Genomic DNA, 25390 nt, shown 5'->3' on the forward strand with positions numbered 1-25390 from the left:
TCGCTAAACGTTCATTTGAAGCTTCCGGTCATGATTTGCAAAATAAAATTCACATTAAAGGACCAGTATGTAGAATTTAGTGGCATCTAGTGATGAGTTTGCAGATTACAACCAAATGAATACCCCTGCCTTCAGCCCCCCAGGAAGAGAGGGGTCTAGCTGCAGTCTTGCAGACTCACCTTAACCCTATTGTCACCATAGATGTATTATAAGAGCTGGATACTGCACTGAAAAATGGCAGCCATTCAGTCCAATAACAATTGCTCAGCTGGTGCATGCAAAAAAAGTTTCTAGATTCTGAGTATGTGGACCAAATGCAGTATGAGTTCCCGCTCAGCCCATAGACTTTACATCGTGATGACATTACAGATTTTTAAATCACTTTTCTCAGCTAGAGGCAATTCTTACAAATATAAACCTCCATGGATCAAACTTCATAATAGAAAGACAGACCTTGTCTGCAGTTTGAGGTGTCCTGTCAACAGTTTTACAGACTCTTTTACAATGGTAGTCTATGAAGAAAATGCTTTTTGGGCTGCAGGGGGATTTTTCGCTGCAATACTGCAAGTGACCACCAGCATGTTACATAACACACACCCTCTGACCCCTAACCCTAGCCATCCCTCTCCTCATGCCTAAAGCTAAATCAAGTGGGTGTAGTAAAGTGTAGTGAAGTGGGTGTGTAATGTAGATACTGCACGTACGTGTTGCAGCTGCGGCTGCAGCTGGATATACTTGCCCAGGAACAGCACCAGGCTTTGAAGCCAATTTGACATCGTGGCCAAACCTTGGAATTACAACTTCCGGGTCTGAGAGGGTCCCAAAAAGCATTTTTTTCTCATTTTTTTCATGGGGAAAAAGAGAGACTTTTTTGGAGCATCACAACCCCCACAAAATGGCTCATTTCACTATCAGAATTTGATCCATTCGGTCTATTAATGTTTTGAAAGTGTAGAAGAGCCACACAACTGTCATTAATTTCTTTCATTATCTATTTTATTCTATTAACTAATATTGTTTTGTTTTTCACATATTTTTTTGTTAATTTCATTCCTTAACAAGGTCTTTCATAATCATAATTGTGCTTTGGCAACACATGTCAAATGTAAAGCCTATTGACTTGAATTGAATTGAATTAATAAAGTGAAAGAGAGTGTTTTTTTTTCACAGCACACATTTACTAGTCAATACTGTAAGCAGGAATGTGCAAAGTGGATAAAAATCCTTTATCACAGTTCTTTTACTTTTATATGACAATATCAATGTACAGTGGTGGACTGCACCTCAGGAGGCCCGCTGTTCACCTCCTGAAATTTGCAGACAACACAACAGTCATCGGCCACATCAGAGACGGAGAGGAGTCTGCATACAGACGTGAGATTGAACAGCTGGCCCTGTGGTGCGGTCACAACAACCTGGAGCTGAACCCAATCAAAACTGTGGAGATGACAGTGGACTTCAGGAGGAGCCCTTCACTGTCCCCCTTCACCATAATCAACAGCACTATGTCGGCTGTGGAATCCTCGAGGTTTCTGGGATCTACAATCTCCAAGGACCTGATGTGGGAGTCGAGCATCAAAAGGACCAGCAGAGGATTTATTTCCTGCATCAGCTCAGGAAGTTCAACCTGCCTCAGGAGCTGCTGATCCAGTCACCGCAGTCATCAAGTCTGTTCTCTACACATCACTGTCTGGTTTGGATCAGCCACCAAACAGGACAGGAACAGACTACAACGGACAGTCAGGTCTGTAGAAAAGATCATTGGTACCGACCTGCCCACCATCCAGGATCTGTATACCTCCAGAATCAGGAAACGGGCAGGGAAAATCACTGCCCCTCACACCCTGAAGATAACCTGTTCCAACTTCTCCCCTCTGGTGGGCGCTACAGAACACTATACCCCAAAAACAGTTAACTCAGGCACTGTGCAATAAGCCTGTAACACTATAATACCAACTGCACCTACAAATTAGGATACATATATGAATATATTTATTTTAGTCTAAAACATAAATAAGTGCAATAAATTGCAATCATGCTGTATGTACTGTACATAACCACCTATTATTTGAATATAAAGTACTGCTCTTTTTTACTTTTTTTACCATTTAGTATTAATCTCAGTGCTCCTTGCACTCTTCATTTCTGTGCACTATTTATATCCTGTTTACAGTTCACAGAAACAGTTTCACCTGTATACAATCATTCCTTGTATATCTTTCTGAAGACTGTTGTGTTGTGTGTGAACACATTGAGAGCCACTTAACCAGAGTCAAATTCCTTGTATGCATAAACATACTTGGCGAATAAAGATGATTCTAATTCTGAAAATAACATTCCTCAAGAAGCTGACTGTACTAATAATGTGATGATCCCTTATAACATATCAGTCAGAGGGATGAAACAGGTCATTTTACTTTAATACTTTAAGTACATTTTGCAGCTAACACTTATGTACTTTTACTTCAGTAGGATTTTTCATGCAGGATTTTTACTTGTAATGGAGTATTTTTACATTACTAAATTGGTATTTTTACTTGGGTAAAGGATCTGAATACTTCTTCCACATTTGTCAATACATATCAATACATTGAATTTATTGTAGAATTACTGAGGTTACTTGAGAAACAGTTTGTGGATTAAATAACCGGATAGAAAAAGTTTGTGTTTGGCTCTCCATAAAATTTAATACATGGCTAATAAAGATCATTTATCACACTGATGCCATAATCATATAAGGATATTGTCATAAAAGCAGAACTGCTTATTGATTTGCAATGTTGTCACCAACAGTGACCTTAGATACCCATTAGGCATATAGCTATCGCAGTATAAACAGTACAGCAAAGTCTCTCATTTGTCAAATCTGCATCATCTCATGATAGTTTATACTGTATAACATCATATCATCCAACCCTGAGTATAAGTATGATAAATATTGAGAGTCTGAATTCTTATATCATACATCTCTGTTAATGCCAATTATGCAATAATTACTAGTAGTTTCCATTACTTTTTTTGCTCTATACTAGGCTACTCCAGAAATTTCTCAGTCATGGCCTTTAAATTGTGAGCCCATTTTACCATGGGGCCTCATTTGAAAACATTTTGTCCCAAGCGACCCGATGTGAGATGGTTTTAATGTTGCATTGTCTGAAGGTATAGTCTAAAGCTGGACCAAAAGACCAGATTTATTTTGTGATTGATAAATCTGAGGGGTTGTAAAATGATTAAAATGATAAAAAATATCTTCTCTACACAATATTATATTTATTTCTTTAGATATTCCTCTAACCAACGCTTTTCTGCTGTTGAAATACTGGATAATTTTACCTCTGCAGGTGAAAAAAATCACTCCTTGGCCACGTAGTTATATTGAAAAGATGACTCTCAAGTAGAAAATGACTTTGTTTCAAGGGTCATAAGCCAAAAAGGTAAGCAACCATTGAGCACATAGATTGCACTCAGATTGCCTTGTAAATGCACACAATGTTCTGTCTCAACAAAATTCAACCACAACATGCCTTAAGGTGCATATCAGACAGACGAGCAGACAATTGCAGTGATGGTTTTACCAGCAAATTGCAACTGACCCCAAGAAATAGATGTCTGTATGGCTTGTTATAGGAAAATTGGTGATTCTACTTGTGGTGAACAATCTGTACAGTTATCTACACCGGACGTAAGTGGATGTGATTGCTTTACCCCAAGGGATGGATTACCAGGTGCCTTACAGGAATCACAGTCCACATCTTTGACACTGTGAGAGGGGGGAGGGACCTCTGATAAAAGTCAATATTGGCTGTTTTCCTTGAAAAGACAATCTTCAGTTTGAGAAATCAATACCATATATGACAGATTGTGAAAACTTTGACAATGAGCACTGTTTTTCTCTGTTTATATTGTCAAAGACTGCATCAGAATACCATAGTGAAGCACAATGATTACAACTGAAAAAGTGGAGTCATAAACTTGGCTTGAACTTTTTCACAGGTAGATAGAAATGTCAGTCTGCTTGACACCAAAAAAAAAAAAAATGCATGTGAATTATGCTTGAATTATTCAGGCTGGAGGGTGTGAAAAATGAAACTGTAGAAAAGTCAACATGTTACGGAGATTAAAAGATGCTTAATCAAACTCGACACATCTCATTAACAACCAGGTCCTCTGGCCGCCGTAGGTGGCAGAATGCCATCTGCTGTTAGCTCTGTCTGTTTCTGTGAAACTTGGTGTTGACTTGTGAGTCATCCATCATGTTCGCTCTAAGAGGAAACAAATAAAAAGCCATTAAAGGACGCCAGAAGACAGTGAGAGAACTAAATGAGGCAGGGTTCAATTGACATCACTGACCTACATGCATTTCTAAAGGGTATGTTCTCCCACATATTAAAGAGTCACTTTTCAGAAAGTCATTTATTTATTACCTTCATAATATCTCATAAATCCCAAAGTTATAACAAACCTATTTATTTGATTTGAGAATTACTGGGAGATAATGAGATTGAATATGTCTAGGCAGCAGGGGGACTTCACTCTTTATAGTTTTAAAAGGTCATATATTCAGTTTTCATGATTAAAATCAGGAAACAAATAAAAGCAAAAACAAACACATAAGATTATTGTGGAGGAAAGAAGTTTTTCGATGTGGAGTTTGTGAAGACTGTACTGCTACTTCTACTTCATTGCAGTATAAAGACACAGTTATCAAACAACAGTAACTGCTGTACATTTTAATGGCTGGGAAGCTTGAGAGCCTGGGAATTTAGTGAAGGTCACTCACAGTATTTCCTGTATTATTTGTGACCCAGCTGATGGATCTGTGTCAAAATAGAAATGGACTACTGCTCCTTCCCAGAATGCCAGTTTTAAGAAAAACATTATTCTAACAATCTTTTCAAGTGCTGACTGATGTTTGAAGCAGCCCATATCCCTGTTCTCTAGATAGTAAGTGCGTCCTGAAACAAATATCTATGAAACTTTGATGCATGTCCCTGTTTTTGCAGAAGGGACTCAAAGCTGGGGCAGACTGTACTGAATTCCTCTCTCCTCACTATATCTGTGTGCTTACTGCTTGCTGAGTTTGCACAGCAATAGCATTAAATTCTTCTGGTAAATGGGCTTTCTCCTTGTTTTCTTCCCTAATCCATCAGATCATATCTCTCTGAGCATTATAACACGTTACCTTTGCATTATCTCTTGTTATTATTTGTCAGATTTTTTTTCCATTTAAATAATGTGCAGTTATTGAGTTTATTAAATCTACCTGATTCTACATAAAATACAACCACTTATTTTACTCTGTAAGTCTGATCTGTACCTTTAAGAAATTCTACTTTCTAGTGTTTGTCAGAAGTTCACACTGTGTCCTCATCCTTTAGACAAATGTTCAGTATTGATTCACCTATTTATGTTATTGTATTGTATGTACTGATTGAGGAAACCTGTCGTTCAACACTTCTGAGGGATTGTGGGCCTGATAACAAACCAATGTAATGACAGACTCACAATCACATGTCATATTCTTTGTGAAAACCTGCCAAACTTGGAACGACTTTCCATTACATACAAACAGTTCCTTATTCGATCATAAAACCTGTCTCAAATGTATCCAGATGTGTCCTTGTACATGGCCTGTCATAATATTTTTGTACGTCCACAGCACTGTTTCATTGCTTGCATTACTGTCTTGTCAGCTAAAGCTTTTGTCTTGTGAAATACAGCATGTTTGTTTGTGTGCCTCATCATTACTTTCTATATTGTGTTATTTTGTCATTTGATGTTTGTTTGTCGTACAGGTTATTTCAGGAGGAACTGTTGAAAATGGGCTAACACTGGCACTAACAGATTAATGTGCATTGTCCATGCAACCACTAAAAGTCTACTGGCACAGTGGTGGTCCCATGAGGCTGAAAACAGGGTTATTTCCTTTTAGGGAGTTTTTCGAATCAAGGTTCTCAGGACAGAGGATGCTGTATTGCTTTACAGATTGTAAAGTCTTATGAGGCAAATTTGTGATATTGGGATACACAAAATTGAAAACAAGAGACCAGAAAACAAAATCGCAAGGATACACAGACATGGGTGATAAATTAAATGAAACACAAACAAAGTGTCATTGTGAAGTGCTGGTATAGATTTTACACATCTGTGGAGATCTGCTTGAGATATGAAAAACTTTCAAAGATAATCTGATGTTTTGATGATGATGATAGATCCAAACTTTCCCCTATAAGGCTATGTTGTAACCTACATCAGAAGGGTTTCAGCTTTTAAGAATCTAAAGGTAAACACACAGTGAACAGTCAAAGCTAAACAGAGTCTCCCATTCATTTTCTATTGCAGAAATATTCTTAAAGTGTTTGGCAAATATAGGAAGAAATGTAGAAAGATAGGAAGGAAATATAGACTTTAACACTCTGTTTAGGAAGTGGAGGTAATGTAGTTGATTTTATAAAAACCTTAATATGTCAGATGATGAACTTTTCAGAGTATTTGCTCACAGTATGTCTGTATTATTTGTCCATAATGCGACTGAGTCCATGTCTGTCTGCTTCGTTTCTTATCTACAGGTTTAGGCGGTGTGTGCTCCTGCAAAAGTGGAAGCGTTGCATTATGAATGAGGATGCAGATAACCTACAATGCGGTCACTCAACACTGTGCAAACCTGAGATGTTTCTGACTTATCCATTTGAAACAGCACACACACACACACACACATGTAATATGATTCTGAGCGATAGAAACAAATGACATCCAACATGTCCAAAACAGGGGTTGCAAAAGTTGTCTTACTGTTTGTCCTGGAACCTGTGAGTCACTCTGTCCTCCAGCGCTGTTCGTAACTCAGTTTTCTGTCAGAAAAGAAGGACTCGGATCAGGTCGATTTATCCCTGAAACGCTGTTTTCTTTAATTTATACAACATGTTATATTGTGATAAGTGGTTCATCCGAGAAGTGAGTGAAAATCTACATGCCTGATCAAGAATGTCATGAGTCAACACTTATTATCTATCAAATCCAATACATAAGTTATCCATCATAACAAAATGAATGAATATGGGTTTACTGGACAAAATACTAAAAATTTAAGATCAATAAAAAAAAAAATCAATAAATCAAACCTTAGTCTCTGCTGTACTACTTTATCCAAACATTTTGCATCACATCCAACTATCTCTCAAAGTCAAATCAGTGTAACTTTGTGGCAAATTTACTGAAGTATGACTGCTTGTACACACACATTTTGCATACGCTGCACATGGTGGATTTTACCAGTACCTTAATTTGCATATTGCTGAGCAGTGTCCCGCTGTTCAACAGCTGGTTGTACTGCCAGCCCCAGCCAACCTCCCCCACAAAGCTCTGCCTGGGTATAGGTGGAGGGGCATTTGGTGCAGCCCGGCACAAGAAACTGAGGTCACCTGTGGCCTCAGGTGATGAGGCACCCACACCGATGTACTGGGGGAAATAATTGGATCTTGGCCTGTAGTCACCAATTCCATCTGGGCCTTGTTAGAGTCAGTGTTCAGAAAAGAAGGTAGAGACCAAATAATACAGGAGAAATAAATGAAACTAAACCATTTACTTACAACTAAAATTCTATAGACACAGAGGCATGTAGAAATTAATAACAAAAACACAAATATTATCATATATGAAATATCGTTGATTTAATCTCCATATGATGTTGTCAGCGGCCATTGAGCTGAATTCAACTGAACTAACTGAGAGCCACAGAATGAGTTAAAGATAGTTTACGTAAAGTTAAAAATAAAGAAAAAAGAAAAAGTGCATCCATTCAGCATTTAGCTTTGGGTGATTTGTTGCAACTAATTATCTTTTTTGGAGACGTTTAAGAACAAAGGATCACTGTTTTTCAGAATATGCACTCTTTGATGTTTCTTTTTTTTATTTCATTGTTTATTCTTATTAGTAAAAGCTGCACAAAGGACACATATATAATTAATCTTTGGGAAATATTCAAGTGTTCCTTGTGATATAATAGACCACAGAGATAGACAATAACACAGCACACTGTAAGCTATATAGTGCATAAAGTACAGATCTAGTATAGCTGCATCTCAATTCCATACCACATAATACAGTATATACTATATACTTATAATGTACTATTTTGTGCTGTTAGTATACAAGGAATCAACATACTACATTGTTTTACACTAGCAGGTAATGTTGCAATATGTGTGCTGTGCAAAGGCAATCAAACTTCAACTTCAGAGTGCTACTGCTGAGGTGTTCCTGGAGTTGTTTCATCACATGCATACTCAAAACCTGCTTAGAATTAGTGTGTATGTGGGACACATGCCAATGCATACAAAATGACACACTCTACAGTGACATGCACACTCAGGCACACATGCAATATGTCAACTTACTTTTGGCCCTGGTTACAGTGCCATCATGTGTCAAATTATTACAGTTATATTTGCTTTGACACAGGCCCTATTATGCTTAGACATCATATAATTGTTGTGCAATGCTTTGGGGTCTGTAGCATAATCACAGGAAACTGGGTTAATGCAGTTTGACGATACAAACTTTCCCACCAGTTTTCAGCTCTCTCTGTAGTGATAACAACACCAGCATTCTGTAGATAAAACTACAGAGACGCTGCTTCAACTGGAATTTGAAATTCAGCTTTTTTGAAGGAAAAAAAAAACTTCAGAGAATTGGATTCAGTTGAAGAACACAATAAAAGCACATTCTCTCCAAGCTTCTCCTACCTGTAAAAATCATCCTTTGTCCATGATGTGGCCCTTCTGCAGCTGCTTCACTGTTTTGCATCTCTTTTTTTTTAATGACTGTTATGTTTGGATCAGCTGAAGGCTATCTACAACTATATAATGGGCACCCTTGGGTGATAACATGAGCCAAGCGGTCTGCTCTGTCCATGGGGTCATGGTTGGTTGTCATGCAGCCACTGGTTGTCATGGCGTCAGTGCTTGTGGCCTAGTTACATTTTGAAAAACAAGGGATGCTTCGGCTATTCAACCATGTCCACTTCATATTGCATTTTATCTTAGTTAATCCCAGATCATTTAATGAAATAAATGCAAATGAATTCAGAGATGCCCCAAATGTTATTTTATCATTGTTGTATCTTTATTGGGAACTTTGTGTGTCTGTGGGATACAATAATAAATTAACAATAACTTTACTATATTATTTCCCTTAATCTACAGGAATATATATTACATATTTCATATGTCTCCATCCTGATAACTAATAACTAGATTGTTGTAATACCACATCTTGAATTTTTGGTATCCATCTAAATGTGTAATCCTCTATATCGTCGCTAGGTGGTACCAAAGCATCACTTTTCCATGTTGCACTCCCTCCCTTCCCAATCCCTTTTTTTTTGTTAAATGGACTCGCCCATGAGCCGCCCCTTGTGACTAAATCTCTGTCAAGTCACACGCAGACAGCAACAATCAAACCGGAAACGCAACAAAATTTGCCTTCAAAGTAAGACTATACATTTGGTCAGACACAAAAAAAGCATAATTGTATGCAAATCTAACAAGATTAAAGCATTGCAGGGCGCTGAATCAAATACACTAATTGGATTAAATGGCCTGTCAGACTAAAAATAATGCAGCTACTGAAAATACAATGTTGCATGATGTACTATGGTACGGTACATTGCTTAACATGAAATGGACAATTCAAATTCCTCTTTTGGGATAATTAGACTATTTTGAGGCAATCAGTCTTGTGCATACTTTAAAAAATATGGGGTTTTTGTGAATTTAAAAGACCAGTGTCTGAGAGCTGACCCTAACGCTAGCTGCTAGCTTGGGTGGCACGGTGCACTTACAGTCTATGGTTAACTGTGATAATGCTAATGCAAATTTTCACTAGAGTAAAACAGGCTTAATACCATTAAAACAAAATGTACTTAACGGAAAAACTGAACATCCGACTCCTTAAAGGGTCTTTTAGTACAACAAAATGCTGAACAAGACTTTTTTAGGCAACCTGAAAACGCACTGAAATAGTGACAGCTATGGCTACAACTACACCTATACTCTGTGAATCTGGGGTTACGCCATGTTTACCTAACCAGCGTTGGCACTGTGGTAGTCAATCACAACATAGCCACACCCTAAAGCATACCTTGCTTTAATGTCTATTTTACTCTAAACGGGTCCATAATTTACAAAATGAACATCATGCTGCATCGAAGAAGACTTTATACTAGCGATTGAGACCATAAACTCATTAAGAAACTGTTTACTGAGGTGATAAATCAAGTGAGAAGTAGGGTCATTTTCTTATAGACTTTCATACAATTGGACTTCTTTTTTGAGCCAATGGAGTCGCCCCCTGCTGGCCATTAGAGAGAATGCAGGTTTGTAGATGTAAAGGGCTTATTCTACGATAATGAAAACACAACAATTCTTATTTTCAGGTAATTGTACATTAATGAAAACACACTTATGAATATTATATTCAATTTCTGCCAATAGACACCCCCTAAATCTTACGCACTGGTCCTTTAACATAGCCCTATTCGCTGTGTCATTTTGAATATGGTTCTTAATTGATAGTCTAAATGCAGTGAAAACGAGATTTCAGGGAATAAACACGTCAACGGTGCATCAATTTACTGCAGACAGACTCCTCCCTAAAACACGCCGTTATCATTCATTCATTGCCTCTTTGTATTAACCACTTTTCACGACCGTTAACAAAAGCAGGTATTTTGAAAGCCTTTGGAGGAAGTGCCGTTTGTGTGTGCGGCTGTCTTGACTGGCGTGTCAGTCACCATGGTGGCATACAACAGAGCGCAGCGGCGGCGGACCCATCTCCACTTTTAGACCCGTTAAAAATGACAATATAATGTGTTTTGTCAGTGAGTGAACCCGGGTCTACCTCTCAGTATGGACGCCAGGTTGTTGTTGACGGGATAAGCGTTAGCTCTTAGCTCACTTTTTTTTTTGTTTAGCGGATCATCCTACATGGGATTTCTTTCCGTCGCTAGCAGAAATGCTGAAGACACAAGGAATGGCTTTGATGAACGCTGGCTTGAATAAGAAAGGGACATTTTTCACGTTAAGAAAATAACTGGAAGAGACTGTTTGAGCCGCGCTTTTATAAGAAGTTTTCCCTCTCGGTGGTGGTGGTGGTGGCGGCGGCGGCGGTGGTGGGCAGCGGGCAACAGAAAGACAGACACCCCGAGGAGACTGCTCGCCTGTCTGGCTCCAGTCGTGGCCTGGCTCCGGGCACTCCCAGCTTATCCGCTAGCATCGGGAGCACAGGCGACAAGCACAAAGCAAGGCAGCAGGGGGGACTTCTTTTGTTTATATCCGTGCCCCTGGAGATTTATAAACTATTTTCTTTTTAGGAGATAGGAATTCAATATCCTCCAGACGGCGTCTTCCAAAACAATGGCGTCTTATGTGGATAACAGCTTTCGGCAGGCTGTGATGATGAATCCGGCTGATAGGACGCAACAGGTCAGATGAAATGATTTATCATGTTTAGCTACTATTATCATCCACATTCAGAAGTGGTTGTTTCTGCTGTTTTGTTACAATACTCACTACACTGTTATGTCCCAAACTGCACCAGTGTATCGGTGTTTCTGTGTGCAACTGTTGCCATTCAGCTTGCTCCAGTGTGGCTACATCCCGCTAAGCCCTCTATCAGCAGAGATAATCAAGGCTACTTAACATAACAGGAGCTGCAACCACGGTGGGATCCTAACTAACTTAGTCTGTGCTTCTTGTTTCCACATTTTTTAGGCTTTTGCATTTTTTTAAAAGTCGTCTTAGGCAAATTGACGTGTGCATTTTGCAGGGGAAAAAAAACAACAACAACAACAAACCAAACATCTAAAAGGTTGCAAAGGTTGTTACATGAGAGGCACAGACCGGGGCTAATCCTATGCTAGCCAGTACACTAGCCTATCAAAACAGACGTAAACCCCAGCCAGTTTTAGTAGACCGGGACCCAATTTAAAGATTATTACTTCCTTTAGGCCTGTACTATTGATACTCATGTCTAGCTTTTCTCTTTTTGTTGGGATTTACAGCTTCACTGGACATAACCCTGTGGCCTAATAGTGTTTTGTTGTGTCATTTCTCAAATCCAATGCACAATACTACCTCAGTATCATCCGATCCATGCCAGTATCCTGTGGGAAGTTTGGAGTGCCAATTGAATGGCCTCTAAACATGCAAATCGTGTGGGTTGTGGTTATTACCCTTGAGCCACATAGACATACACAAGTTTGCATGGCTGCAGACATTAGCAGCTATGCTCTGCAGATAAATCATAAACATAATAAATTCGGTCTGGCTGTGAAGATGGTATCGTTTCATTTGCGCACTGCTTCCACTGCAAATGGATGCTGCTGTAGCAAAGGCTTTACACACAATGGACAATCAATAGGCCACCACTTAAACCGGTGGGCTACAGTTGGTGGCACGGCCGTCTCATAGTCTATCTGACATTGAGGAAACAATTATGGTGTCATTGATGGCTTGTTAACTGAACTAGGAGCTATGCTCATTCAAAATGGGACTAAGCATTAGTATTTTGAATTAGGGCTACAGCAAATTCATATTCTCATTATTGATTATTCAGTTGTTTTCCTGATTTTTTGTATAAGAATTGAAAAAAAAAAATCTTAGAAATGCCTGTCAGAAGTTCTCAGAGCCCATAGTGACATCTTCAGATTGCTTGTTTTGTTCGATTATGTTTGGTATGCTTGTATATGAATTATTAATCTTTTATTAAAACAGTTCCCACTTCATTTTCTGCGATTTACTACCCTACTAGTCAAGCAGTTTTTTCAGCTGCTGTTTTATTGGATTGATTTTAAATTGTCAATCATTAAGCCAAATTGCCTGTGTTGTATTTTTAGCTTTGCTCCTCCAATTTGTGCTCGCTTCTCCATTAAACGGGATTTTCTCAGTAGAAAATAGCCGATTTGAGGATTTGATAACCGGAAATTGCTCCGCAGGGTCGATGTGGGGAAGTGAGAGTGTGACACAAAACTGGCAGCCTGTAACACCTGATGATAAAACCTGTCTCGTCCCGCGAACCCATCTGAATCTTTACATCAGCGTGGCTCTCAGTGTCATATTAAAATCTTAACGCTGTTATCTGAGGTTTTCCCAAGCTGATAATATGTGAGGGGAAATGAAGTACTTTGAGTTTGAGCAGGAAAAACGGTCAGATTAAAAGATACCGACTGAGGCTCGGACAAAATGTCCTACGAGGAGATTCAGTAAAACATTGTGAACTTTATTAAGTTTCTTAGCTAACACTCCAGAGCCATGGTGTGAACCCATTCTGTGAACGTTGCATTCAGGTGCTATTTGAAAAGAAGAAAAAGGAACGTAGAGGTGAACTTTACAAACACTGCATCCATAGCACTTAGTAGTTGCATCATAGACAAATCCACCACCTTCTCACAGGATTAAAAGCCATTAGAAAGCTCACAGTCATTCTGCAGGAAGCAAGTAGACACGTCGGTAATAAATAAGAAGCCCTTTTTCAACATGTATCTTCACGGTACAGAATATCATCTGACTATAAGATCCCTTTGCTTTACTCTTCTTTTTGTTTTGGAATAGCAGCACCTTTCCTAGCGTTCCTTTCAACTGTCTAGCGACCGCGGTGGCTGACAGAGTTTATCCTAATGGTGTTGGCAAGGCCTCTCTGTCAGGATTAGCTAACGGTTAGAGGGATCTGTCTTTATCGCTCAAGACTGACCACAGTGGGATTTGACCCTCTGCCTTCACCCTGTTGTCACATGGCAGGTTTAAATAAGTGACCACTTGACAGCTAGTCTTCACACCGGCTTTGTCGGTTTGTCCTTCGCATGATTTGGGACTGTGGCGGCGAGTGCGTCGAGATTTTAGGGCGGACAAAGACGCAGAGGGAGGGGGAGACGATTTTCCTGCATATTATTGCAGTAGTGATAAGAATTAAGATTACACGACATGGCTATTTGATCTCTAATTTCTTTTTTTTAATGTTCAAATTCAATAATGTACAGTATTAGGGAGAAATTAAATCCCTTTGAATGAAGCTGAAGTATTTCTCAAACATGCAACGTGTTTCTAAATAGCACCTGAGTACATTTGTTTTGGAAAAGCAGTGGATATGTGGTGTTTTATCAGACGGTTGAGCTGGATCTTTTGCAGGGTTTGAATTTACATCCCTCTATTTTTATAATGTTTTTGACAACTATCAATCCTGTGTCCTGTGGCTGATGGATTTCATCACACTGATGTAATCAAATAAGGGCTTTTCCTCCGCTGTCTCTCCTTAGGGACGTCTTTTTTTTTTTTCTTCTTCTTCTTCTCCTGTACAAATGACTGCAGGGGACCATAACAGAACAGACAGACACCTTATCAGATTTGCAGACGTCACGATGACGGCAAGCCTGCCTCGGGAGCAGGATTCTTGTACGGGCCCATATTTGACTACTCATGCAGTCATACCTAAATCAAATATGATTTTGCAGAACACTACGCTATAAAAAATATTGACTTGTCAAGGCATGATTTAGTAGAAATACTGCTGATGTTACAATTCATCAAATTTGAGCAGTTACTTCCTGTTTTTCTTCTTCATTCAAAAAGTCATCGGAATACCTTTTGAGTTTGGACAAAGTCAGACAGAATAAGCTTTTTTATCCTCTATCTTGAGCCATTTTCATGCAAAAAGTCTTCAGTGTTCAAACGGCTTTGAACATGGAATTATAACTGATATGTGTATACTGATTGCTTGTTTAGGCTGTTGTGTATTTTTACTCCTTGCTGCAATATTCATTTCTTTCCTGTAGACCATGAAGGCAGTTAATTCTGACTGATTAACTGGTTGATTTTGATTCAGCATTCATCTCCTTATCTCATCATTCAACTATGTGTCATGAAAGGGAAAAGAGTACAAAACCCAGGACTGCACCATTGAACCTGGAACTAATGAGCCAAATCACTTTCTGTAGTCTCAGGAAGAAAAAAAAACCTGCATACGCTCGGCTTTCTGTCGTGCACAGTGAACTGCTTCTGCTTTTACCTTGCTGTCTTTCTGCAGGACGTAGCCGTACTCAGGACAGACCTCTAGCTGCTCTTGTTTAGCCAGGTGGCAAAGTTAAAGGCCACCGACAACAACAGTCCTCGGCTGTAATGACCCCGCTTCACAGCCACAGAGCTGGAAGGACAAGCTGCCTACTTTACATTGTTTCCACATATTCTAGACTTAGAGAGGAGGGCCCGCGCTGGCTTGCAGCGACTATACTCGGAGAGACCAGGGAGAAATTAAATGCATTTAGTACATTTAGCTCTTGACCTCCTTGTGTCTCGCAGTGAGTAAAATAAATCTCAGTTCTGAGGCGATTAGTGGCTCATTACTCAAAATAACCAGCAGTTAGAAGTTTAATAGTCCGGCCAGAATGACAAATATTCCAAATAGCAAACACTCCTTCATTCTTGTAGTGATAATAACATGATAGAGAAGTGCTAAGTTAAGAAATAAAAGGGCCAAGGAAATAGCTGGCAGGCCAACGTGGTTATTGCGTAACAGGACTTGCTTTGTTTTTTAAAATAATAATAATAAAGAAGAACAGTATTTAATTTAAACTGGATATTAGTTTAGACCTAAATGGTACAGAGCTGTGTGCTTAATGCATTCATCCCTATGATTTTCAGGAAATTAAAGTTAAATTTATACATTAATATTTATACATATAATGCAAACCTTTGTGTAATAGTATATTACATTTGAAATATCAGCATACTGACAATATTTCTGCACCACACCTTCATTATGATTATAGCTGAATAAAGTAGAAATTCTATTGTGAATACTGTCAATTTTAGCCAACAGCCGGAACAAATGAAGTTATAGATACCAGTAAATCTGTACAGGAAGCAGTTGCCACAGTTTGTGAAATAACTGATGAGCACAAAGCCGGCCCCGTCTCTCAGCATCCTGCTCAGTATAAGCAGGAAGAGGAAAAGCGTCAGGATGCTTTTTGAACTTAAGCAGGAAGACCGGCTTGACAACAGAACCCCCCCTTTTGCCTCAGAAGCTGTGTTTTTATTTTCTGAAGCTGGGTGTTGTTCTGCGACTGCCTTTCCTATTTTTGTCATGGCGTCAGGAGCATGTGAACGACTATTTAAAAACCCTCCAGATCAGCAGCAGCTCAAAAAGTAGGAAGGACTTTCGTAGCAAGTTTTTTTTTTTTTTCTACTGGAGTCATAATGGCGTAATCTTCACAGGCAACACGGGGTTTTCGAGTTCTCCACAGCTCCCATCCATCCTATGAATTTAGGCGCCTCTTGCCTTGGCGTTTTCCTTGAGCTCTGCAGTGCAAAACCCTGTAGAAGTAAAGTGATGTCACATGTTATTCTTGTGTTGAAAGCGGAGGCTGAGTGTAGGCTGAAGCGGTTACACACACACACACACCGGCCACAGTGACGTATTCCTCCCAGTTTAAATACAGGGGATGATTTCAGGAAGAGGAAAAAAGAAACAAATGCACCAACGTCCGATGCCTACACAGAAGAACAGCACAGCTTTCTGATTGGCTCATTTAAATCATGCTTTTAAATCTACATCAGCCTTTTTTTCATGATTGTGTGATGGCAATAAAACACAGTACTGACTAGCGGCTAGTGGACTCATAAAAGGTATTGATTATCACATTAAAAGTATCGATTTTTCAGTGTTATGACCGTACAGGGGGGGCAACTGATTAAAAGGTTCAATCTTAAATCACACATGTAACCTCCTCGCCGCATGACGACGACGTTTATGGTTGCTTTACAGTCTTAATTGAACAGATAAATATCTGATATCATGGTTGACTACAAGCCAGAGAACATTTGCATTCCAGACGTTGTTCCTTTCTGGAATACACCAGGATGTTTGTGTAGCCCTTTGTGCGCCTGTTGCTCCCTCAAATCTAATAATGAAAAGACCAATCCAGAGTGGCTCGTGTTTTAAATGCACCACTGAGATTGAAGGAACTCAAACACACAGTGGCTTATACTAGTGGAGCACAAAACCAAGCTACAGCTCGTAAATGTCAGCTAATATTTGTGTATTTCTACGTTTTTGGTTGCAGTGATATATATACTTTACCTGTGGGTGAGGTAGGTGGTTTCAGTTACATATGTAAATTTAAAACTCTTCAAGAAGGTCTGCTATAGGTCTGAGAATGATGCATTCTAGGAGTTACGTCGTGTTCAGTCATTTACTTCGTGTGCCCTTAACCAGTTTTGTCTACATTGGTTTGAGATATAGTGCACAATTTGAGGGTTTCTCCAGTCAAAGAAACTTGAGAGGTAAAGTCAATGATTATGTATAATTTTAAGCTAATAACAGATCTGTGTTGCATGTGGGTCTATTGAGGCTACTGAGAAATTTGTGCTTCCTCTACTACAGATTTCTGTGTATGTATGTATGTGCAGGCCAGGGCACGCTTGAAACAAACTAAACCTTTCAACGTTTCATCCAACCAAGAGCGTTTAGAGATAGGCGACCCGTTCTGAAACGGAAACACTGGAAGTCGGGATGAAAAGCCTGTCGTCATAGAGACAAAATGATCATTCGGACGGGGGGATAATGACACACACTTTCAGACAGTCTTTTCTCAAACACATTCATTGTGTTGCACTTAATTTGTACATACCAAAAAAATGGCAGAAGTTGTTATGTTAAGAATGAAAACTGAGCTTTAGGGAGAGGTCAAACTTTTGCCACCTCTTTCAAATCCTTACATCTGGTCAGTCACAAAAAGTTACAAAATGTGTCAGCCCCCCCATCCCCTATCTACAATTTAATTGTCAATAAGGTGTCAGATGCTGGTCGACCATCTGACAAGCAGTTTGAATGAAGATAGCTATCTTAAGATAGCCGTGCAATTTTATTCCATTAAACACCTCTGAACCTGTGGTAGAAATCACTAAATTATTTGGAAAAAAACACCACGTAAGTCTTTTTTTCAGTGTGTATGGTAGATTGTATGGTAGGTGCTCGAAAAGTTTTTCCATTTTGCCAATTTTACAGAAGTGTCTTAGATGTCAGGGCTCTTAATTAACTTTTCTCACCGTCCTCCTGGAACCGTCCGGTAATACAATCTAAGCCGTCCCGAAATGAATGTGGACTGTCCTGAATTTAAAATCTTTGGGGTTTTTTTACGTTATAAGTTAAAATCGTCCAAAATGACCGTATATATATAATATAAATAAAACATCATACACTTGATTAGATGATATAAATATATAAAATAGATCCTGATAAAACATTTTAATGGTCTGTCTAAAGACTATAAATGTCTCTCTCTTTAGTCATTTAAATCTCACGTACTGTTTCATCATACTGATGTAGCTTTAACTTTCTTAGCTTACTTAAACAATACTCTGCCTCTGATTTGTTAGTACTTGTTGCCTTCGTTGGTTGGGTTGGTTAGGTTCAGGCATGGGGAGTGAGATCGGTTAGGTTAAGAGTATCAGGATAAGCCAATCAGAGGCAAAGTAGCCCGTGTCTTACCAAGAAAAGCAGTGGGAAACGTGAGTGAGACTTGTAGCTACGTCTCGGTTCTAGCTAACGTTACTTAGTAATGTTTGTGTGTGTGTGTGTATGTTGTTAAGGAGGTTTAATAAGAACTGTGTGTGCTACACATAACATGCAGTCAGTTTCATTGTCGTTCTTTGTAACGTTAGCAGGGTTTTTTTTTTCTTCAACTCTCGTCCCAAAATTAATTTACATCCTCCCCCGATCCTATTTTTATCGACCCCGGGACGACGGGAGGTCCATAAGCCTGAACCCTGGATGTCCTTCAGCATAATCATATCAGTGTTCCTTTTATAACAATAGAGAGGAGAGGAAGTAACACAGTTTGTAAAATGTTTATCAGGAGACCTCATGCTGACTTCTGAGTACTTTCTTTGCAGTCTTCTCTCTCTGCTGTTCTTTCATATTCTGTTCTTGAACGCAGTTATATCGAGGGCTTACCCCCCAGGTTATATCATTCATACGGTGGTTGCTTTGATCTGTTTGGTTGCACCTTTCTTTTTTGTATTACTTTGCAAAACTTACAAAAGAAAAACTCCGCCTTCTGTTTCCACAGATTTCATGCATCGGTCTGAAGCCGTAGCGCACAGTGAACCCCTCAGCCCCTCTATTCTGACTCTCTGATTGGAAATTTCAACGCTCGGCGCACTGCGACCCTTTTATCTCGTCAGATGAACTGGGATGTTGCCTTCAGGGTCATGCTGTACGTTTGCTATGACTGAATCACACATTATAATGTCAAAGACATGTTTCAGTTCCTTATGTTCACATTCCTGGAGATATTTTTAAAGCAAAGAAAAACAACTCTGGAGTCAAGGCTCCAGAAATTCCATCGGCCTTCACAGCAGAAGGCAATAGACCTCATGCCACTGAGCAACCACAATCTTTACATAACTTAGCCCGAGACCCACTTGGCTGCATGGAGAGCTTAGAGAATAAACCATTCCTGACGTGCAATATTTACATGACTGCTATTGAATTACAACTACTAGCTGTGGGTGTCATTAAGAGCTTCATTCCTAAATGAGATTTTGGAAATTTCAACATTCGGAAAAAGTGACATCTACGTTACAGAGAAAATTGACAGCACAAATGAAACAAATTTTGGTACTTTTTAAAAGTACAGTAGACCAATCTCTCAATCCGACAGACAAGATCCCTGCGTTGTAGCGACACTTAAAGATACTGAAGCTAAAGATGATCTCATAAATTATTCTGTCAGTTCTCTAGCGGTAGCAGTTCTAATGTCATTAAATGTAAACAACTACCAGAAAAGTTACAGTGAATCTGCTTTTTTTAGCCTCAGTCCCACACACCAGCGGCTCACTTGGGTGTATAATCTGCTGTATAATCCCTCCTCTCGGTGAACCGCTCAGACATGACGTGGATCAGATGGAGAGCTGATTAATTTGCGTGATTAGAGATCTAAATCTCAGAATACGGGTTCACCATGCAGCTCATGCTTGTTTACAGTATTTGTAACAATGGTATTTAAAGATGGTGGCTGTTGCATTGTTCAAATCAGGACTCATGTTTTTTGGCAGCGCTGCATATAAACACAGATATAATGCTATTGTTTTTGGAGATTTTAATTAGAACATTTAGTGTAGGTTCAAGTTCCAAGATTTTCTCTCACATACTCCCTACTTATAGGGCCTGGTAGTTGGCAGAACACGAGATTAAAATCAGCGTGGTAAGTAAAGTCGCTGGCACTTCGTCTCTCTATCCTGCTACTCTGGTGTGAAACCACGACCAAGTCGATTTAGCATTACGGCTCTATGTGTCTGTCCGTTTGCAGCAGCTGGAGCCAGTGTCATTAACACCAGGCCTCTAGTGAATTGCTCACCTGCTTAAGTTAAAGCTTTCAAATATTCAACAGTGAGACACCTGCAGCTTCTCTCACCGCACTGAAAGTTTTCTGAAATGTTTTGGTAGTCTTTATGAGTCTCCTTGCTAATGAGCATTTTAGGAGCTTGATGCATTCACAGATCTATTTAAGTCAGTCCACACAGTATAGTAGTCAGTTTTTACTTGTTGTTTTATCTGCATTGTAGCCTTGGCAACCTGCTATGTCTTTTTGCCACTCTTGGATCCTTTCTTATGATGCTGGGCGGTGATGACGATAATTATCTCTTTCTAGATGATGAAATATAATAATCTTGATAATTTCTGGGTAAAGTATACAGCACAATTTCACTGCTTTTTTTCTGACCTAGTTGAATGGGAGTAATGAAGGTAATCTCCTTCCACCAGCCAATTGTGTGTTCGTGTGCAAAGGAAGTCCAGCCCTTTCCAGTGTAAACAAACACGCACTGCAGAGTACAAGAGGGTTAGAGGACTTAAGTGAAAGCATGAGATGACGGACGATTGGAAAAGTGAAGAGAAAAACGTTTCTGTGACACTATTATTCAGCTGAGACGTCATTGACCTAATGGTTAATTTTACATATTTTTTTGTGAAGTCCTTCTAGTCAGTGTCAAGCTGTTCTGTTGAGTCATAACACTGTTTGCTGGATCTTCCTTTGATCCTAATGTGGCCTGTCATGCCTCATGCAAGCTGTGGTTTATTAACAGCTGTGCTTGTAGGCAGGTGATTACTTGCCATGTGAGCTAAAAAGGGGGTGATTCATTACAATGCTAGTATAAGCAAAAACAGCTGTTTCTGGTAATGGATGCTGTTGTCAAAAAGTGAAAACTGTAGCGCAGCCTAACAGCCTAAAAATAAAGCAAAACAAGAACAAGGGGAAAAAATCAACCCCACACAGCATTGTTTTCCCCATTTATAAATCCGTGATTAGGAATACTGTTGTTCCACTTCCTGCGTGCAGTGGAGCGGATTGGTGTACGATATCTGTCTTGTTGAAACCTTATCTTTGTAATTGGTCCCTGAGGGTTTGTCTAACCTGTGGCTGGTCACGTTTCCTACTCCGCAGTCCTCTGTCCCTCCGTTGCCCATCAAGGAAAATGTCCGTTCATTACCAAGGCCTCGACGTAATCTGATTCTTAGTGGAATGTTTGACAGCTTCTCCCTGCTTCCTGCTTTTGGGAAGAAGGGGGATAATTATCTTAGCTTGCTCGAACTGAACCACAGATTACAGTCTCTTTCTAACGTTCTCCGAGTCCAGGTTGCTCGGGTGCCAGTCTTGAGATTATCAGGACTCTCTCCTACTCAAACTGGAGGGCTTGTGTGAGCCCAGAATTTTTAGGATTTTACCTCTGGGACAAGTTTGTGGAAACACATTTATTGCTGTGATGCAACATTCCCCTTTGCAGCCCAGTCGACATTGATTTCATTCTGGTGACACTGTGGTATGCAATTCTCGCACCATTCTGGTAATATTTTTTCACTAAATGCTTTAACGTCAGTTACAGCTGAGCATTATTTATTAAATGGCATTAGCTCACCGGCGCCTCCGACCTCGACCGGGCTAATTGACACTTGCCTCGGTTGACCTCAAACAGCCATCCTCTGCCAGACGTTTTCCCATATGGCCCTATATTTCCTTCGCACTTAAAGCATTCCTGCTGAGCCCAAACTCTTTTCATTAATCATTCTTGCCTCGATTAGTACGCTGATCTCCTTATGTGTTATGTAGCCTCGACGGAGCTAAGACCAAGTATCAAAAACAGGATTGCATAATGCTTTATTAGCAGTTCTTTTGAGAGGTTAATGCTCGTACAGTCGTCTTAAGGCAGCAGCATTTGCTTATATGTGATTGAGTAATATGGTTAACCTCACTGTTCTGTTTGTAAGCAAACACTCACAGGAAAAGGCTGTACATTAGACTCTGAGGGGAAACATTGTTGAGAAAAGGAACTCCATTCAGAACTACACAACCCCACACAATGGGCAGGAATTAATCACAGTAACAAAAGAGTTGTGCAACATCGTTCAAAATGACAGAACCCTGATTGTCCTGTTAGTTTATTTACTGTAAAACCTCAACTGCATCATACATACTTTTAATGTGATGCTGTGTCAAGAGTAAATAGTTGTACACCATTGCTGCATTTCTGCATTCGTGTGAAGTGAAAACTCAAGATGACACTGCTGGGTAGATATTTCTACCACTTGAAAGAAAAATGGACATATGTGATGTAACACAAATGAAAATGATTCCTTTGTCCGTGACAAATGCTAAATTCACCAATAACAGGTCCTTTATATTATTTGCAATGGTATTTACTGGTATTTAAACAAAAATAAAAGCCTTGCACAACCACACAGGTGTGTTCAAACATCCTTGCTGATTAGACCGCTGCTCAGGTTGAAGAGGAATGTAGCTATGCTGGCAAAGCTGTACATTTTCCCACCCTTACACATAAAGTGTGTGAATGGACAATGGGCGTGTAGTGGCCTAAAATAAAGACTGTTCTGAAAGTTTTTACTAATGTGGAATAATAAAGAATCATTTGAGATGTCAACTTTTTAAAAAAATCTCTCACAGACGCTCACAGAACTATGTAATTTACTTAAAATCCTCCTCGTACAGGAAAAATAATTAGTTTGCAGACAGTGTTTAAAGCCCATCACAATGACCCGACAAGTCTTGAATAGGTTGTTATTCCTGGTACATATTTGTTTTATAAGCTAATTGTGTTTTCTCTCAAGCATTTATGGAATCTCACAAGTAAGCTTGACTGAGATATACAAGCCTTTGTTGAGAAAAGTTTGACTAATTTCCAACATAAATATCACTTGAAAAGATTAATTTGTGATTACAATGCGACTGTGTCCATAGTGCCATGCCCTAGAGTATATTTATACATGCACCGCAAGTACTTGTAGTAATGGTTTCTGAGTGTCATGAAATATGCGACTCACATCGGGGCAGTGTTCTCATGTGACAGCTTTGTCGTACTGCCCGCCTGTGTAGGTCGGACTGCCCGCGGCTGTGTTATTATTGGGCTAAATGAAGACTGTATTTGATTATAATTGGAGGGAAAGATGCAGGCCATTCATGCATGCTTCCATATAGGCTTGGGTGCTTTGAATCCACCAGCAAGTGTGGTGTGGACCCAACACAATGACTCCCTGTTACAACCAGCTTCTGCTTGTCAAAAACACTTAAATCACACCAATTATATCGTCGCTGCACTGGGATAGCAGTTTTAGCTAAATCGTACCAACTGCAGTTGTAGACATGCCAAGCTGACTTAAACAAAGACTTGCATTATTGCCAAATACCACATGGGTTACAATATGGCTTAATTTTATGGAATAGTACATGAAAAGGTGGTCAGTCATTGCAATAAGAGAACCAATAATCATTTCATGGAGCCTTTTTCAATTCACAGAGACAAATACCATGTCTTAGAGCAGTTTTAGGCTAATATCAAAGCTTGTTCTTTCTTTTTATTAAAAAAAACATACAGCGCAATAAAAAATACATATGTAAAAAATAGAAAATGCAATAAATGTACCATTGAACTCCATAAGATCCCAAGGAAATAGAATTATAAACTGGATAGAAATTAGCAGTAATCATTAGTTTGCTTTGACTAGCCTAAGTAATGCAAAGGAAAGGGAAAACCTTAACTCGCGACTGAAGTCCAATAACATCACAATGGCCAAACATGGTTCACCATGTTTCTTTTGTAAAACATCCTCAGGATATAGCCTGAAATCCCCGTCCGTCTGGTGCTGGGGCCTATTTTAGTCTGAGTGGAGTGAAAGGCCTTGGGTGGGATCATAATGCAACTCTGTAAACAGGAAACTTCCATTGAAGACTAAGCAAGCTGCATGGGCGCTCCAATACGGTGCAAAAGAAGAAACTCAAGGAAATTAAAAAGGATGTTTTCACTTAAGTCGTGTACTAAGTAATGACACTCCCATTAGCACGAATCTCTCACAGTGAAGTTCATATTGTATAGTTTAAGATTAGAGTGATTACATATGATTCTCAGCCATACAACCTGTATGCTTAAGTAGCTCTCACAGCACCGCTATCTATTTGTAGCTGTTGTTACCTTAACTGGCTCACCACACCAGATACGTCATCATCTCACATTAACCAGTGATAATGTGAGTGGTTTTTTTTTCTGGCTTCTGGAAACAACAGCAGCATTGTCTGCTTTTGTATGGAAGGTTTTACAGTGTGACAATCACACCCTTTGAGATAAAAAAAAAGGTGAGGAGTCACACCTAACACTGACAGGCGTGAGACCTCGCTCCATTGTGATGGCATAGCATGAAAGAGCATAGATGACAATGTTGTCTAGTTACTAACAAAGGCAATGCTGCTGGCTTGCTCCCAGCTCAGAGGGAACATGCTGTTCATGTGCTGATAGTCCTGCATCCCCGAGACCCTCTGGAAACACTCCAAACATGAGACCACTCTCGGTGCCAAGGTTGCATTAAAATTAATTTAGGAATTTTAGTGCGCCAAATTGCCAGATTAAAATCTGTAAGTCATATTTATTAAAGTAATATTTCAGCTGCAGTCTCTTCTGTTTTTTAAACTGATAGTATTTCTTTTTTCTGCCATTTGACACTTCCTGTAAATGTTAATTGCAGGTATTGGATCCGTAATGAAATATGATTGAGCTTTCATATTTGGCAAGGTTAGGTAATTCCTTTTTTGTAATTTGAGGTAATTCGCTTAAAGATATCTGTGGCTTTTTTTCTTGTATCTCATGTTTGGGTTCAAAAACTCTGAATGAAAACAGAGCAACCAATTCAAAAAATATTACACGAATAGTCACCATCAGCAGTTCTGTTAACATGCACCAACAAAAACCCAACAAGACTCATGCTCTTTAGACATCAGAGCATGAGATTTTTACATGAGATTTCTTAACCAACAAACAACACCGTCCCTCTGGTG

General features: G+C 39.4%; 2 protein-coding genes across 5 annotated transcripts in view; one reads left to right on the forward strand and one right to left on the reverse strand.

Annotated features, from left to right (window-relative positions):
• Nucleotides 1-3721: 3721 nt before the first annotated feature.
• On the reverse strand, nt 3722-12567 carry LOC121901685 (uncharacterized protein C4orf45). 2 transcript variants are annotated; one of them, XM_042418598.1, is made up of 5 exons: nt 12135-12567; nt 8745-8970; nt 7279-7508; nt 6793-6851; nt 3722-4262 (listed from the first exon to the last, which is right to left on the reverse strand). In XM_042418598.1, the coding sequence occupies exons 2-5, from the start codon at nt 8803-8805 to the stop codon at nt 4202-4204; spliced, it is 411 nt and encodes a 136-aa protein (XP_042274532.1). In that variant the 5' UTR covers nt 8806-8970; nt 12135-12567; the 3' UTR covers nt 3722-4201. The 2 variants fall into 2 exon arrangements, with proteins under 2 accessions (XP_042274532.1, XP_042274531.1); XM_042418597.1 differs by lacking the exon at nt 12135-12567 and adding an exon at nt 11571-12128.
• The window catches only part of rapgef2b (Rap guanine nucleotide exchange factor 2b), a 110812-nt gene continuing 96159 nt past the window's right edge, over nt 10738-25390 (forward strand). For all 3 annotated transcript variants that reach the window (XM_042418596.1, XM_042418594.1, XM_042418595.1), the window contains exon 1: nt 10738-11483. In XM_042418596.1, coding sequence (XP_042274530.1) covers nt 11415-11483 — 69 coding nt within the window. In that variant the 5' untranslated portion in view covers nt 10738-11414. The remainder of the gene's footprint in view (nt 11484-25390) is intronic.

The sequence above is a fragment of the Thunnus maccoyii genome, chromosome 8, assembly GCF_910596095.1.
Source record: "Thunnus maccoyii chromosome 8, fThuMac1.1, whole genome shotgun sequence".
Taxonomy (NCBI): domain Eukaryota; kingdom Metazoa; phylum Chordata; class Actinopteri; order Scombriformes; family Scombridae; genus Thunnus; species Thunnus maccoyii.